General features: G+C 37.7%; 7 protein-coding genes across 15 annotated transcripts in view; 4 read left to right on the forward strand and 3 right to left on the reverse strand.

Moving 5' to 3' along the window:
* The window catches only part of LOC114474330 (transmembrane protein 47-like), a 49,524-nt gene extending 37,941 nt beyond the window's left edge, over positions 1-11,583 (reverse strand). For 4 of the 9 annotated variants that reach the window (XM_028464628.1, XM_028464602.1, XM_028464574.1 and 1 more), the window contains exon 1: positions 658-781. The gene's annotated coding sequence lies outside the window, so the exon portion shown is untranslated. Of the gene's footprint in view, positions 1-657; positions 782-11,413 lie in introns of those variants that run through there. The other 5 variants (XM_028464637.1, XM_028464619.1, XM_028464566.1 and 2 more) reach the window with 3 other exon arrangements.
* On the forward strand, positions 554-10,382 carry LOC114479071 (uncharacterized). The gene is made up of 6 exons (XM_028472527.1): positions 554-867; positions 2,097-2,448; positions 3,491-3,775; positions 4,691-4,761; positions 4,831-5,161; positions 9,745-10,382. The coding sequence occupies exons 1-6, from the start codon at positions 561-563 to the stop codon at positions 10,073-10,075; spliced, it is 1,677 nt and encodes a 558-aa protein (XP_028328328.1). The 5' UTR covers positions 554-560; the 3' UTR covers positions 10,076-10,382.
* LOC114474416 (histone H2B 1/2) lies at positions 2,042-2,923 on the forward strand. Its single transcript, XM_028464726.1, has one exon. It carries the CDS (start codon positions 2,075-2,077, stop codon positions 2,450-2,452), a length of 378 nt encoding a protein of 125 aa, XP_028320527.1. The 5' UTR covers positions 2,042-2,074; the 3' UTR covers positions 2,453-2,923.
* LOC114474403 (histone H2A-like) lies at positions 3,368-4,257 on the forward strand. The gene has a single exon (XM_028464700.1). The coding sequence runs from the start codon at positions 3,393-3,395 to the stop codon at positions 3,777-3,779; it is 387 nt and encodes a 128-aa protein (XP_028320501.1). The 5' UTR covers positions 3,368-3,392; the 3' UTR covers positions 3,780-4,257.
* On the forward strand, positions 7,585-8,221 carry LOC114474325 (histone H1.11L-like). Its single transcript, XM_028464553.1, has one exon. The coding sequence runs from the start codon at positions 7,616-7,618 to the stop codon at positions 8,219-8,221; it is 606 nt and encodes a 201-aa protein (XP_028320354.1). The 5' UTR covers positions 7,585-7,615.
* A 546-nt stretch (positions 11,584-12,129) lies between the features above and the next one.
* LOC114474411 (histone H2B 1/2) lies at positions 12,130-13,270 on the reverse strand. Its single transcript, XM_028464713.1, has one exon. It carries the CDS (start codon positions 13,246-13,248, stop codon positions 12,871-12,873), a length of 378 nt encoding a protein of 125 aa, XP_028320514.1. The 5' UTR covers positions 13,249-13,270; the 3' UTR covers positions 12,130-12,870.
* A 993-nt stretch (positions 13,271-14,263) lies between these two features.
* On the reverse strand, positions 14,264-15,006 carry LOC114474318 (histone H1-like). Its single transcript, XM_028464541.1, has one exon. The coding sequence runs from the start codon at positions 14,969-14,971 to the stop codon at positions 14,354-14,356; it is 618 nt and encodes a 205-aa protein (XP_028320342.1). The 5' UTR covers positions 14,972-15,006; the 3' UTR covers positions 14,264-14,353.
* Positions 15,007-16,018: the final 1,012 nt, after the last annotated feature.

Raw genomic sequence — 16,018 nt, forward strand, 5'->3', positions numbered from 1 at the left:
GCTTATGCATGTATCAGGAAAAAAACAAAACAAAAATATATTATGATGAATTTCTCTTTTATTTACCCAATTACAAAGGGTTCAGTAAATGCACTTTAATTTCCCTGGTTTTTGGGAATTTGGTGAAAATCTGTGGAATAATTTAAAGAAAATTTGCCAAATATTGGATAAAGAATTATTTCAACAATTGGAGATTAAAAATAAAACTGAGCCCTGCAAATATTGTGGATTTTACATTACTTTTTGTATTTGGAGGAGCTGAGATATTCACAACTTAATAAGTTGGTCACTGACAAAGTGTTTCATGTTTTTGACACACGTGTTTTAGAGTTTCGGTACAAAAAGATGAACACTAAAATGAGCCTGGAGGACTCTTGTTGCCTGTTGTTACTGCCGTGAGTCGGTAGGTGGCAGTAACGAGCTGGTAATTGATCTCCAAATACATGCACAAAAGAAGAAAGGATCCGCCCCCTGTCTACTATCACGTCCTTCGTTTAGAGATAAGAGTCTCTGCTAAAATAGCTGAGTCACATTCGTGTTGTATCATCTCTGTAGCAACAATGAGCGGTCGTGGTAAAGGAGGAAAAGGACTCGGTAAAGGAGGCGCCAAGCGTCACCGTAAAGTCCTCCGTGACAACATCCAGGGAATCACCAAACCTGCGATCCGTCGTTTGGCTCGTCGCGGTGGAGTGAAGCGTATCTCCGGTCTGATCTACGAGGAGACCCGCGGTGTGTTGAAGGTGTTCCTGGAGAACGTGATCCGTGATGCTGTGACCTACACTGAACACGCAAAGAGGAAGACTGTGACCGCCATGGATGTGGTTTATGCTCTGAAGAGACAGGGACGCACTCTGTACGGATTTGGAGGTTAAACTTGTAGTCTCATCATCAATAACCAACGGCCCTTTTAAGGGCCACCCACATCTATATAAGAGCTTTAATCCTAATTATGAATTTATACCCATGTTTTACAAAATTATCACGTCTTAATATATGAATTTAACCGAATAAATATGTACACACAATGTCACTGATAAACCATTGCCGTTACAATTAAAACGTAATATATTTCCGGATTTGGTTTCATTTAAATCCATCTAAAGGTGAAAAATATTAATAAAATCTACATTACCCACTCTATTTTCAAGTTTACTGATTTTGATACTGGTGTTCATTTTTTGTATTTAAAAAGCTTCTCTAACACAACTTTTTTTTTTTTGTGCTTTATTTTTTGTTGTTGATTATATCTAAATCTTAACACTTTAAAGAGTAGATCTACCACAAATATCCTGTGAAGTGATTCTGAAAGACTGACAATAGGATCACATGTTCAGTTTTTTGGTTCTTTGTTCTTGCTTGGAGCGCGCGCTAGTCTGCGCGCCATTTTGAACAAATACAAGCTTCAGCTGAAGGAAGGAGACACACACACACACACACACACATATATATATAGCTCTTTAACTTCAATATGATACAGGCCAACGTTTTGTAAGGAATTTAACTGCATGATAAGTCATTTAATGGGCGTTAAAGGCAAATTTGAAGGAAATAAAAATAGAAACACTTGTGGAGGATTACAAAAACTAAATAAATCACAGGAAATAGATTTATAGTTTATAGCCACTTCATGTTCCTCTCTCTCTCTCAAGTACCCCCTGTAGTGCCACCCGCGTACCCCTATTTGAGAAACACTGATCTAAGCAACACATGGCCTATTACGGTTAAACAAGTTTGGAAAAGTTTCTATTTTATTACATTTATGCAGTTTTGTTTTTGTATAAACTAATACAAGCAGACTTGCACAAAGAATTAAATAATTATAGCATCAAATTATGAACAGAATTAAATAATGTAAATTGATAGAATCTGAGTGAGAAAGGCAAAGTTTCAATAATTGTGATGAAAAAAGAGGGGGGGGGGGGGGGGTCAGTGGGGGTTGGTTTGTAACAGTCACACCCACATTTCTGAGCCAGCCAATCACAGACAGACACCAGCATTACATGATCTGCATAGAGCTTGTATAAAAACAGTAGATGTGATGAAGTAACCTCATATTCCTCATTTGTGATCAAACATGCCTGAACCCGCCAAGTCAGCGCCCAAGAAGGGCTCCAAGAAAGCAGTGAGTAAGACCGCCGCCGGTAAGGGAGGAAAGAAGAGGAGAAAGACCAGGAAGGAGAGTTACGCCATCTACGTGTACAAGGTGCTGAAACAGGTCCATCCTGATACTGGTATCTCCTCCAAGGCCATGAGCATCATGAACTCCTTTGTCAACGACATCTTTGAACGCATCGGAGGTGAAGCTTCTCGTCTGGCTCACTACAACAAACGCTCCACCATCACCTCCAGGGAGATCCAGACTGCTGTGCGTCTGCTGCTGCCTGGAGAGCTGGCCAAGCACGCTGTGTCTGAGGGCACCAAGGCTGTGACCAAGTACACCAGCTCCAAGTAAACCTGGAACATCTCTAAACAACAACACAACGGTTCTTTTAAGAGCCACCCACTACAACTACTGAGCATTATTACCTGAACTACTTTTCTACTTCTATTATCAATCTACACATTTCATTACATCTGATCTTGTAGTACTTCCTTCTGTGCAATACTTCATTGATGAATGTTTCATTGAACCCATGAGAAAAAAGTGCTGACCCTGAATTTCAGATGAAACAAAATCATTTTGCACACTTTCTGTGGCGCCACGTAGTACTAATACAATGACAAACTTAAATTTACTCTTATGTGGAAGCAAAAATAACTTATAAATTCAAGAACGACTTCAAGGAAACTACTGAGATGCGTATTCAGGATATTTGAAAGTGCTATCAGGGTGCTTTTAAATCTATTGATGCATTTTTGAGTTAATACTTGTCTTTGGTATTTGTGCACAAATGCTGTTAATGAAGAAATCAACTCGTGATTTTTTTCCCCTTCATCTTTGAATCTAATATTGAGCTTTTTGTTCGTAAATGAAAAGTGAATATTTTTTAATGACTTTTTTTTTTTTTAATGATTTCTCCAACATTGTTCCTTTGTCTTTTCTTTTTGTGTTATTCTGTTTTATAATGTATAGCACTATTTTTATTATTTGGCTTTATTGTAAAGTGTCCTTGGGTGGCCTGAAAGGTGCTTTTACATCAAATCAATGATCATTTATTATTATGATTATTATTAATAAATAAAAAGTTTGGTAGATTTAGAAATATTTTTGTTGTTTTCTTTGACGTTGTTTGTTCTCTTCGAAGAGATCAAAGTTATGCAATAAAGCGCTCCGCCCCGATCGCAGACAGAGACTAGAGCAGCATGTTTTGCATATAGTGTGTATAAGAACAGTGGTTGTGAGCAATATTTGTCAGATTCTTCTTGATACCACGAAGAAACATTAACTAACAATGAGCAGCAGAGGAAAGTCCGGAGGTAAGGCCAGAGCTAAGGCGCAGACCCGTTCATCCAGGGCTGGTCTTCAGTTCCCAGTGGGTCGTATCCACAGACATCTCCGCAAAGGCAACTATGCTCAGCGTGTCGGTGCCGGTGCTCCCGTCTACATGGCGGCCGTGCTGGAGTACTTATCCGCTGAGATCCTGGAACTGGCTGGAAACGCTGCCCGCGACAACAAGAAGACCCGCATCATCCCCCGTCACCTGCAGCTGGCTGTCCGCAACGACGAGGAGCTCAACAAGCTGCTGGGTGGAGTGACCATCGCTCAGGGTGGTGTGCTGCCCAACATCCAGGCTGTGCTGCTGCCCAAGAAGACTGAGAAAGCTGCCAAGGCCAAGTAAAGACCCACCATTGAATTATACAACACAACGGCTCTTGTAAGAGCCACTCAAATACTCTGAATGAGCACTACTTTCTTATTACATGTTCACATGGAACACGATGGTTATTTTTGCTGAATTTATTAAAAATGGTTCATGTACCATCACGTTAAAAATGAATTTAACTGACTAAATACGAAACAACTTCACTGAGACAATAATAAACTGCGCTCATTGTTGACCAATGGATTACTGCTGCCCTCTACATAAAGAAGAAAAGCTTTAATTATTTAAGCAGTTTTCTGTTCAAAGTCAAACATATTGTAAAATGCACTGTATGTACAAGTCAAATAGAGATTCAAAATCACTATTCTCTGCTCCACACATGACAATGTAGAATATATAAAGGGACAACAATCCAACAAATACTTATATTTACATTGAGAATGCAGACATGAAAATAAATGTAACTGATATATTACAGTAATGCAGAGCAGTCCGATGCTAAATGATACATCTCAAGAAAAACAGTATTAAAATAGTTTTATATTGTTAAATATTCTTTCTTGGGCAGGAAAACATTTCATTTCAACCAAATACCCAGAGGAAACAGTCAGTTTATCACAAAACAGTTTGCCTTCTCTCGTAATCTCTCCGAAGGTTCTATTGTTGGTTCCTGCATTAAATAACAAATTATATAAAACAATACTTTTTCTTTATATATTTAAGAATAAAATGCTTACAATGGGTCCTCATAAAACAACCCAGACATGCTTTTTTCCCCTAAATATTTAATGGCACATGTTTTAGGGAAATGCCTTAAATCGTGGTTTATTACTAGATGTGCTCAATAGTGAAAAAATTAAATCCGGTAAAGTCTTTGTTTCCCGCTCAGTCTGAGATAAAGTTTGAACAGACTTCTGTCCAATCAGCTGCGCACACTATGGACCAATCAGCAGCCGGAACGTCACAGCCACGCGCCGCTACACAAGCCTGTCCCAGGGTTAAAAAGCAGCTTCGGCTCCACTGTAACTCACTCATTTCTTTTGGTGAAGCGAGAAGACACTTTGAGCTATGGCCAGAACCAAGCAGACCGCCCGTAAATCCACCGGAGGTAAAGCTCCCAGGAAGCAGCTGGCCACCAAGGCTGCCCGTAAAAGCGCCCCGGCCACCGGCGGAGTGAAGAAGCCTCACCGCTACAGGCCCGGTACCGTGGCTCTGAGAGAGATCCGTCGCTACCAGAAGTCCACGGAGCTGCTGATCCGCAAGCTGCCCTTCCAGCGCCTCGTCCGCGAGATCGCTCAGGACTTCAAGACCGACCTGCGCTTCCAGAGCTCCGCCGTCATGGCTCTGCAGGAGGCCAGCGAGGCTTACCTGGTGGGTCTGTTCGAGGACACCAACCTGTGCGCCATCCACGCTAAGAGGGTCACCATCATGCCCAAAGACATCCAGCTGGCCCGCCGCATCCGTGGAGAGAGAGCTTAAACACTTAATAGCAATACTCAACAACAACGGCTCTTTTAAGAGCCACACACATCAAACCAAAGAGCTGCATCACCTTTTACCTCAGTAATATGCTACATTTAAATTTAATAATTATTAAAACATGCAATTATGATAAACTAATAGCAATTACTACCTTGTTTTTCCTACAGTATCTACATGTTATTTTTTCCATTTGTGTCAGGTTGTCATCTGTTCTTGCATGCGTTTAATCCAAAAAATACAAAATAGAGTAATTTATTTCAATGTCACCCCAGTTTAAATGTTTATCATTTGCGCTGGTGTTGAGGATTTTGATAGTTTTACTGAAAAAAAAAAAAACCCAACCTTCTTTCACATTTATGCCTTACCTCTGATTTAAGGTGTTAATGTGCTCATATTTACTGTAATCTTTAAGGTCTTGTGATAGCCTTCCACAAAAAAAACCTATACTTTACTGATTGTGGGTGTTTGTCACACATATCATAACAAGACCTTATAAGTCAAATACAGGTAACTGTACACATTACAATAAGTGGAAGTAAATATGTTGGATGGGTTAGGTAAAACACTTAAGCACTAATTTTGTTGCTCATTTTCATGTTTTGGAAAGGTAAACTATTTTTTTCGTCCCTTCTCCCATCACTGTCCTTCATATTTTAATTATATTGTGTCTGGTACTTGTGGACAGCAACTCAATGCCACATGTTTCCACAGACTTATCCACTACACAGTCAATACATGACTTATTAAGAAGTGCTCGTGCCGCATTTGACTTTTAGGGTATTTGAGTTGCCCTGCCCTGCCATGTTATGGTTATAAAGTGCTGACCCAAGCTGTTTCTAATGAGATCACTGGGACGTGAACCCATGATCTGTGTGCCAAAGTCACAAACTGACACACCACACTAAAGGCACTCTGACAACTGACTGTTTTTGTGACGTATTTGACTATGTGCCATAATGTCCGCAGTTGCAGCTGAAGGTGTTCAATTACAATTCAGTTTTGATTACATTTTTCCAATTACAATTCAATTGTGTTTACTTGTTGAAACCAAAGAACAGCTTCATCCTGTATTTTACTGCCATAAATTAAAGGGAAGTAATGCAAAAATAATTACTCGAAATAACAAAATTTGGGAAAATTGAACAAAGCTTTTTTTTGTGCTTGTGATACAGTATAGTTCACAAATATTGGTCTTCAGTTTGATGATGTAAATGTAAACCAAGCCCCAGAAATCAACCAATTCACTATTTTATGTAGCATGTATTTTGTTAATGTACACTTTCATTTGCATCTTTATTCCAAATGATGGCTATAATCTATTATAATTTTCTAATGAACCCAGGATAAATAACGTTTTTTTTGTTTTGTTTTTTTTTTAATTCAGAATGATAGTTGAACCGTTATTACGTTGCTATTGTCGAATATTTTGCAAGGTGAATTTATGAACTAAACATTCATAATTTCACAGTGACGTTGAAGTTAAAATAAAATTACACAAAAGCACAAGGAAATCATGTAGACTACACAGAAAGGTGTGGGATTGTTTAAACATGTCATGAGAAATATTGCAAACATGTTTACAATGCAGATTGCAACCATGTCTATATATGTATGTATATTTCAAATATTTATTCTGCATCTTGTCTTTAACAATGATTTTATTGAACCAATCTGTAAACTACTGGCAATAATAAAATATCAAAATTACACAAACTGCTTGTTCTATCCTGTATTAATGCTTTGGTTGGTCATTATTATTAATACTTTGGTTTAGTCATAATTGAAATATTTATTTCATCTGGTAAAAATATTATGAGGTTTAAACTGTTTGTTGTTGAATAAATTCCAATCCATTCACACAACAGACTTTCACCTCCTTCACTGTGTTTGCTGCTCACAACAAACCTTCAATTCATACCAAATATATAATAAACATGAGGATTTAGTCACTAATAATGGCTGAACTAACATGTTGTTGAGTTGGAAAACATATTTTGAAGAAGCTTTGTTGCGTCTTGAAGTATTTTAAAGGTAAAAAGGAGAAAAAGTCGTGGATCTCCGCGGTGACTCGCTGAGCTTCGGAGGTCTCAGTAAAAAAAGCAGAAAGTATCAAAGCTGGAGATGAAGTGACTATGAAGACAAACATGTCTGTTATGAGATCCTTTTTTTATTAGTCAGTAACTTTGCTTAAATTCTCTTTTAGAACTGTTTTTCCACTAAGGAGAAAACACAAGTAGAGCCGCTCTGCTGCCTGAGTTGAGTCTCTACGGTTCTCATGGTGGGTTTAAGTCCAGCCTCCTGCTCACACTTCCCACTATCCTCGTCCCGCTGTGTTTAACTCGTTCAAACGGACAAAGAGAACTTTAACAATGGCTGAAGTCGCTCCCGCTGCTCCACCAAAGCCCGCCAAGAAGAAAGCAGCCAAACCGGTGAAGTCCGGTCCAGCAGTCAGTGAGTTAATCCTGGACGCTGTGGCTGCTTCCAATGAGAAGAAAGGAGTTTCTCTGGCTGCTCTGAAGAAAGCTCTCGCTGCTGGAGGATACGACGTGGAGAAGAAGAACGTTTACATAAAGACGGGCATTAAAAGCCTGGTGGCCAAAGGTGCTTTGGTTCAGACCAAAGGCTCCGGAGCTTCTGGATCCTTTAAACTGGCCAAGAGCACCGAGGCCAAAGCTAAGAAGCCTGCTGTGAAGAAATCACCCGCAAAGAAAGCCGCAGCCAAGGTGAAGAAACCTGCAGCTAAGAAACCCGCAGCTGCCAAAAAGCCCAAAGCAGCAGCAAAGAAAACTCCAGTCAAGAAGGCGAAGAAACCTGCAGCAGCGGCCAAGAAAGCGGCCGCCAAGAGTCCCAAGAAGAGCCCCAAGAAGGCAGCTAAAAAAGCTCCTGCAGCTAAAAAAGCTCCTGCAGCTAGGAAAGCTCCTGCTAAGAGGGTAGCCAAGCCCAAAGCTAAGAAGGCAGCAGCCAAGAAGAAGTGAACATCTCTACTATGGTTTATCACCAACAAAGGCTCTTTTAAGAGCCACCACTTGGTCAGCTAAGAGCTCCTGTTTCCTTATGACAAAAATGTTTTTATTCATACAAAATTAATATCACTTTTTTTTTTTTAAACTACACTAAATAATACAAGTTATAGCTAAAGAAAAGTCTAAAAGTATCTGTTAAAGTAGATGTCACTGATATATTGGTTCTAAAAACAGTAAATGTTAAAAGTTCACATTAACAGAAGTTGTGATACTTTACAATATTAACACCCACAGGTATTATTTCTTAAATTTTAAAAGTACTATTAACCCTAAACATTTTGACAATTGTGACTATTCACAAACATTTAACCTTTTAAATCATCACTGTTGTGTTTATAAAAGCCTTACTAAGTTGTATCCTGTTTATTTCATTTAAGATTATACATGTTTATTAGTCAAAAAAAGACCTGACGCCACAAATGCAGAAATGGGGGGAAAAAGAAAACAAGGATTAAAAAAATATGTATTCACACACATACATTAATGATGCACGATATTATCAACGCATTGTCAGTATCAGCTAATATCAGCTTTAAAATTAAGTATTGGACATTAGCCTATCTACCGATACTTGATATCTGTTGGTATCGCTCCAAGATATCTGCCAAATGAGTTGTAAAATATCGGATATCGCACACAAATACATCTGTCTACAGCTTTCCAAGTATAATAAAAATAATAGATATCTGCTTCCTTGTACAGGAAATATCAAATTTAAAGAAGCCCTTTTCATTGTTTAGCACAAGACATTTACTGACTTGATATTTAATATTGTCACAATATGAAATTGTGGTACATCTTAAATCAATATTTTTCCCGCCCTTTTGCTCTATAACCTGAATCAGAGGTTTAATACCAAACAAAGGTCATTCTATATAAATCTCTATGGAATTATCACATTTAGCATACTTTAAATGTGATGCTCCACTGGATGTAATTCACTTAAAAAATGTCTTTACTCATTTCTAAATCTAATCAGTTATGGAAAAAGTGCAAATGTATATGTACAATATGCATTTTCGAAGTGCGGTTTCCAATGTCAGCATATATTGGATTTTTTATTATTTTGGTTTTTTTTTTAAACTGATCTGTCAAAATCTTATAAATATATATATATATATAAATAAATACATGTATATAGAAATATAGTAAGAGAGATAATGAGGGTGAAGTGGTTTACCTTACGCTATATGGTGTGTTTTGATGACAGTGAGTGGATTTTTAATTTCAGGTTTTAACAGTGACAATGAATATATATATATATATATATATATATATATATATATATATATATATATATATATATATATATATATATATAATTTGAAGTGTTTTTATATTGTGGCCAGAAGATGGTAGTAAAGAGCTGTTTATGACGCTCTTAAAGGACGAAAAGACCCTCCCCCTGTCTACTATCACGTCCTCAGTTCAGAGCTAAGTTCCTTTGCTAAAATAGCTGAGTCACATTCGTCTAGAATCATCTCTATAGCAACAATGAGCGGTCGTGGTAAAGGCGGTAAAGGACTCGGTAAAGGAGGCGCTAAGCGTCACCGTAAAGTCCTCCGTGACAACATCCAGGGAATCACCAAACCTGCGATCCGTCGTCTGGCTCGTCGCGGTGGAGTGAAGCGTATCTCCGGTCTGATCTACGAGGAGACCCGCGGTGTGTTGAAGGTCTTCCTGGAGAACGTGATCCGTGATGCTGTGACCTACACTGAACACGCAAAGAGGAAGACTGTGACCGCCATGGATGTGGTTTATGCCCTGAAGAGACAGGGACGCACTCTGTACGGATTTGGAGGTTAAATAACAGTTACATCAGTGTTAGAAAAACAACGGTCCTTTTAAGGACCACACACATTCCAATAGAGCAGCTGACATGTGATTTTTATTTATTTTTTTGGTCTAAATTGTAATGATTTATTTTTTCCACAGTAAATGGACACATAGTAATTTTATTTCTGTTGGATTTTAAATTACTTGCATACATTGTCTTCTCAGCGATAAATACAAATATAATGAAATTGTTTATAAATATGACACATTGAATTACGCTTGTAGTTTTAGCTTCTCGTTCAAACTATTCAAACAGCATTAAATTGTATTTATTATGACGTACATTATCAGTAGTTAACAGTTTGCTCACAGTAAAGTAACTCAGTTATTTTGATTACTTACACCAAAAAGTAATGCATTACTGGAAAAAGTAACTTTTGAATTAAAGAATGTGTTTTGTTTTTTTTTTTTGGTGGGGGGGTCATTTGTGTCCATACAGCTTCATATCAGTGCTGTGATAACATTATCCACTGTTGATCAACTGTGCCCCTGTATTGTTTTGGATAAAATCATTTACATTACACACTAAACTCTGCTCAGTATTAGTGTTTCAGTCAGACTGATGTTTGTAAAGACTAAGTATTCTTTCAATACCAGTTTATTTACCTGAGAACAGCTGATAATGTAACTGATAATGTTACAAGGAATTGTGAAATAAATAAATGAAACAAAACAACCTGAATATTATTCAAAATTAAAGTGGCTCCAGCGTCATAAAACGGTTGTGTTTAGCCTTAGAATACAACTTAAGTAAAAAAAAAACTAGCAATCATGTTCAACATAAACACAAAAAACCTTCTAAAATAAAAAAAATGAAAGCAATCTGAATAACATTCGGAATAACAGAGGATTACTCAAAAAGTACACAGTAAAAGTACTCAATATTATTCATGCAAGTAGCCTATGAAGTGTTAAGTTACTCAAAATATAAATCATGGACTACTTATGGAAAATTATCTTTTTATTCCACGTCAATTTGGGTGAATAATCCTTAAATTTGTGATCTGTACAGGATGTTGACAGAGGATTACTCAAAAAGTACACAGTAAAACTACTAAATATTATTCGTGCAAGTAGTCTATGAAGTGCTAAGTTAATCAAAATATGAATCATGAACCACTTATGGGGAAAAAAAGTTTTTTTATTTTATGTCAAAGTTGGGTGAATTATACTTAAATGTTTTTTTCTCTCTTGACCGGCTGATTTGACCAGACAAACGAGAACCACGGCTGGCTTGACCGCAGTTAATGAGCTGCTGTTAGCGGTGACTCAGCAGTAGCGACAGACTTCTTATTTACAACAACATACCGTGCTATAGTTTGGCTGACCTGTCCCTGGACAACAGTCACAGTCCGTTAACATCCATACGCTGTTGTTTCCATCACGTCCACCAACGCAGCGTTAGCATAGCTTCACCTTTTGGAGACAGATGACGCCATGATGTAAACAGAGACACGCTGACAATGCTTCCTCTTCTTCTTCTTCTTCTTCTTCTTCTTCTTCTTCTTCTTCAAAAAACATGTAGCGCCACTCTAAACAGGAAGTACACTGCAGCTACCAAAGTAAAGGACAAACACACCATATTGTAACGAAGGCGCGTTATTAAAAAAATATTGCGTTACAGTACTAGTTACTGTCAAAAGTAACGTGTGTAACACTGGTTATTATTAAGAATATAACATATGGTTGCGGTAGGATTAATGATTAATAATAGTCTTCCGTCTCTAAACTAAAAATGACTCAAAGTAAAAGTTTCAATCACTCACTATGTTTATTTTTGTTAATAAATTTTGCCAAGGTTTCCTTGCATACAGTACAGTACACATGAAATGTATAAACTTAAAAAGATAGACCAAATCATGCACAATTGGAATTTATTTTCCACAAAGGCATCTGTACAAAATAAAAGAATTCCCAAATTGTACAATTATTATTTTTTAAATAAAATAAAACAAATTATCAGGCTTCAAGTATAATAAGTACATTTATGAACTCTAAGAAAATAACCAGCATTCAATGTTTTTGTGGCACAATCCAACACGTTTAAATCTGTTATGCATTTGTTGTTCTGTCATTTTATTTTATGTAATTTCAGAATAAGAATTTAGTCAGTAACTGTTAGGTGTAGAAATGTAACTAATTTACTTATTTTTAAAAATGCAAATATCCATAAAATCACCTTAATTACAGCAACGTGAGTACTTTCAATCAAATTACTTTCATTCAGTTGATTAGAATATTTTTAGTGGTCTTAAGCCTTGGCTGCATTCTGTGATAGGTTTATTCTTTATATGTGATCGTGGCTGTAACATAAACCATTTCCCCGAGATTAATAAAGGAATTATTATCATATTCATATCTAACACACCCTATACATATTGTAAATCCTTGTGTTGTTGTGTTTGTAATGACTTATATGTATTGATTTATAATCTTTAGTATTTATTTATAGTTTTCATAACGCAAAGGCAGCTTTACACAATTAGAGCCATGAAGCAATAAACCACAGCAGTCAACGAATTTTTTTTTGTAAGATATTAATCCCAGTTAAACTCACACACACTCAGTTTAAAGACAGTCATACTCGTAATAATTCAGATATTTAAATCTGTGCATAGGACTCTAAGAAATGTTAATAGCTGCACAACTATGAAATGTGTAGATTATAGAAGTAGAAAAGTAATTCAGGTAGTAATGCTCTGTAGTTGTAGTGGGTGGCTCTTAAAAGAGCCGTTGTGTTGTTGTTGTTTAGAGATGTTCCAGGTTTACTTGGAGCTGGTGTACTTGGTCACAGCCTTGGTGCCCTCAGACACAGCGTGCTTGGCCAGCTCTCCGGGCAGCAGCAGACGCACAGCAGTCTGGATCTCCCTGGAGGTGATGGTGGAGCGTTTGTTGTAGTGAGCCAGACGAGAAGCTTCACCTCCGATGCGTTCAAAGATGTCGTTGACAAAGGAGTTCATGATGCTCATGGCCTTGGAGGAGATACCAGTATCAGGGTGGACCTGTTTCAGCACCTTGTACACGTAGATGGCGTAACTCTCCTTCCTGGTCTTTCTCCTCTTCTTTCCTCCCTTACCGGCGGCGGTCTTACTCACTGCTTTCTTGGAGCCCTTCTTGGGCGCTGACTTGGCGGGTTCAGGCATGTTTGATCCTAGGTTGTTCCCAACAAACCGATGTGATGTTACCTCCTTATGTCCACTGTACTTATACTCCCTCTATTCAGATTATACTGTTGCTGGTCTCTGTCTGTGATTGGCTGGCTCAAAGATGGGCGTGTTTTCTGTCACTGAATGAATAAAAAAAAAAAATTTATTTTTTTTTAGCACTGTTTAAACTTTGCCTTTCTCACTCAGATTCTAAAAGTTTATATCAGTTATACATTACATACTACTCTTCTATATATTTTTACACTATTATTTGTTTTTTATGATTTCAAAATGATTTTTTTATATATATATTTTGTTTGTGCTTATGATTGGTGGGAATCACCTAACAAGTCTGCTTTTATTCAATAACAAAACTGCATAAATGTTACAAAACTTAATCTTTTCCAAACATGTCTAACAGTGATAGGCCATGTGTTGCTTAAAGTAACAACATTCAGTTATTCTTAGCTCTGCCAAATATGTGCTGTGCCCAAATATAATCTATGCAAGGTGCTCACTGGTTTATTTCATATATATATATATATATATATGTGTGTGTGTGTGTGTGTGTGTGTGTGTGTGTGTGTGTGTGTGTGTGTGTGGGTGTATACATAGTTTTGAATCCTTGCTTTCTTTTTTCCCCCATTTCTGCATACAAGTATGTGGTATTTTCTTGACTAATAAACATGTATAATCTGAAATCAAATACACAGGATCCATGGGGGGTAAAATATCTATCTTAGAAAGGCTGTTAAACACAGCAGTGCTAATTTAAAGGGTTCAACGTTTGTTAATAGTAGTTTGTAATAGAAACAATCTTATGCATGTGTAGTTTAAGTAATAAGGCTTGTGAGTGTTAATATTATGAAGCATCAATGTCTCTAAAATTCAATAACTGAGAACTTTATTGCAGTTTTATCTACTTTAACAGTAGATAGTTCTACATTTCTCTAGCCAAGATATGACTCAATGCAGTTTTTATAATATAGTGAGATCATTGTGGTGTGTTGTTTTTGTCATGATGAGGAAACAGGAGCTCTTAGCTGACAAAGTGGTGGCTCTTAAAAGAGCCTTTGTTGGTGATAAACCATAGTAGAGATGTTCACTTCTTCTTGGCTGCTGCCTTCTTAGCTTTGGGCTTGGCTACCCTCTTAGCAGGAGCTTTCCTAGCTGCAGGAGCTTTTTTAGCTGCAGGAGCTTTCTTAGCTGCCTTCTTGGGGCTCTTCTTGGGACTCTTGGCGGCCGCTTTCTTGGCCGCTGCTGCAGGTTTCTTCACCTTCTTGGGAGACTTCTTGACTGGAGTCTTCTTTGCTGCTGCTTTGGGCTTTTTGGCAGCTGCGGGTTTCTTAGCTGCAGGTTTCTTCACCTTGGCTGCGGCTTTCTTTGCAGGTGATTTCTTCACAGCAGGCTTCTTAGCTTTGGCCTCGGTGCTCTTGGCCAGTTTAAAGGATCCAGAAGCTCCGGAGCCTTTGGTCTGAACCAAAGCACCTTTGGCCACCAGGCTTTTGACAGTTGTCTTAACGCGGCCTTTGTTTTTGTCCACGTCGTATCCTCCAGCAGCGAGAGCCTTCTTCAGAGCAGCCAGAGAAACTCCTTTCTTGTCCTTGGAAGCAGCCACAGCGTCACAGATGAGTTTGCTGGCGTTGGGACCAGCCTTCTTCGGTTTGGCTGCTTTCTTCTTAGCGGGCTTTGGTGGAGCGGCGGGAGCGACTTCAGCCATTGTTAAAGTTCTCTTTGTCCGTTTGAACGAGTTAAACACAGCGGGACGAGGATAGTGGGAAGTGTGAGCAGGAGGCTGGACTTAAACCCACCATGAGAACCGTAGAGACTCAACTCAGGCAGCAGAGCGGCTCTACTTGTGTTTTCTCCTTAGTGGAAAAACAGTTCTAAAAGACAATTTAAGCAAAGTTACTGACTAATAAAAAAAGGATCTCATAACAGACATGTTTGTCTTCATAGTCACTTCATCTCCAGCTTTGATACTTTCTGCTTTTTTTACTGAGACCTCCGAAGCTCAGCGAGTCACCGCGGAGATCCACGACTTTTTCTCCTTTTTACCTTTAAAATACTTCAAGACGCAACAAAGCTTCTTCAAAATATGTTTTCCAACTCAACAACATGTTAGTTCAGCCATTATTAGTGACTAAATCCTCATGTTTATTATATTTGTGCTATGAATTGAAGGTTTGTTATGAGCAGCAAACACAGTGATGGAGGTGAAAGTCTGTTGTTGAATACATTCCAATCAAACAAACAGTTGATATCATAATATTTTTACCAGATGAAATACATATTTAGTAAATATTTTATTTAGTGTATTTTCTGTTTCTAATATGTATATACTTATTTTATGTAAACTTATTGCCAATAGTTTACAGATTGGTTCATTCAAGAAAAAAAATATTAAAGACAAGATGGAGAATATTAAAGAAAAAATGCATACACACATAGACATGGTAGCACCAGCATTATACACATTTTTGCATTATATCTCATACATTTAATATTGCAATATCATCAACACGTTTAAACAATCCCAAACCGCTCTGTGTAGTTTACATGATTTCCTTGTGCTTTTGTGTGAAATCATGAATGTTTAGTTTATAAACTCAATTTGCAAAATAGTCAACAATACCTGCTGAATCTGAGGGTTGTGGTCATTATGTGGGGCTGCAGAAGTACATCACCTTAAATAGAAAGGAGCCACAGTTCATCAACTATAATAGAGTATAGCCACCAATTAGAATAAAAATGCAAACGAAAGTGT

The sequence above is a fragment of the Gouania willdenowi genome, chromosome 2 (assembly GCF_900634775.1).
Source record: "Gouania willdenowi chromosome 2, fGouWil2.1, whole genome shotgun sequence".
In the NCBI taxonomy this organism is placed as follows: Eukaryota; Metazoa; Chordata; class Actinopteri; order Blenniiformes; family Gobiesocidae; genus Gouania; species Gouania willdenowi.

Excerpts from the sequence above, each read along its gene's own strand:
- LOC114479071 (XM_028472527.1), top strand. The coding sequence starts at position 561 with ATGAGCGGTCGTGGTAAAGGAGGAAAAGGACTCGGTAAAGGAGGCGCC. Across the intron at positions 2,449-3,490 it reads ACCAAGTACACCAGCTCCAA|ACATCTCCGCAAAGGCAACT; the intron begins GTAAACCTGGAA and ends TCGTATCCACAG. Across the intron at positions 5,162-9,744 it reads CTGTTCGAGGACACCAACCT|AATCATCTCTATAGCAACAA; the intron begins GTGCGCCATCCA and ends ACATTCGTCTAG.
- LOC114474411 (XM_028464713.1), bottom strand. The coding sequence starts at position 13,248 with ATGCCTGAACCCGCCAAGTCAGCGCCCAAGAAGGGCTCCAAGAAAGCA.
- LOC114474318 (XM_028464541.1), bottom strand. The coding sequence starts at position 14,971 with ATGGCTGAAGTCGCTCCCGCCGCTCCACCAAAGCCCGCTAAGAAGAAA.
- LOC114474325 (XM_028464553.1), top strand. The coding sequence starts at position 7,616 with ATGGCTGAAGTCGCTCCCGCTGCTCCACCAAAGCCCGCCAAGAAGAAA.
- LOC114474416 (XM_028464726.1), top strand. The coding sequence starts at position 2,075 with ATGCCTGAACCCGCCAAGTCAGCGCCCAAGAAGGGCTCCAAGAAAGCA.
- LOC114474403 (XM_028464700.1), top strand. The coding sequence starts at position 3,393 with ATGAGCAGCAGAGGAAAGTCCGGAGGTAAGGCCAGAGCTAAGGCGCAG.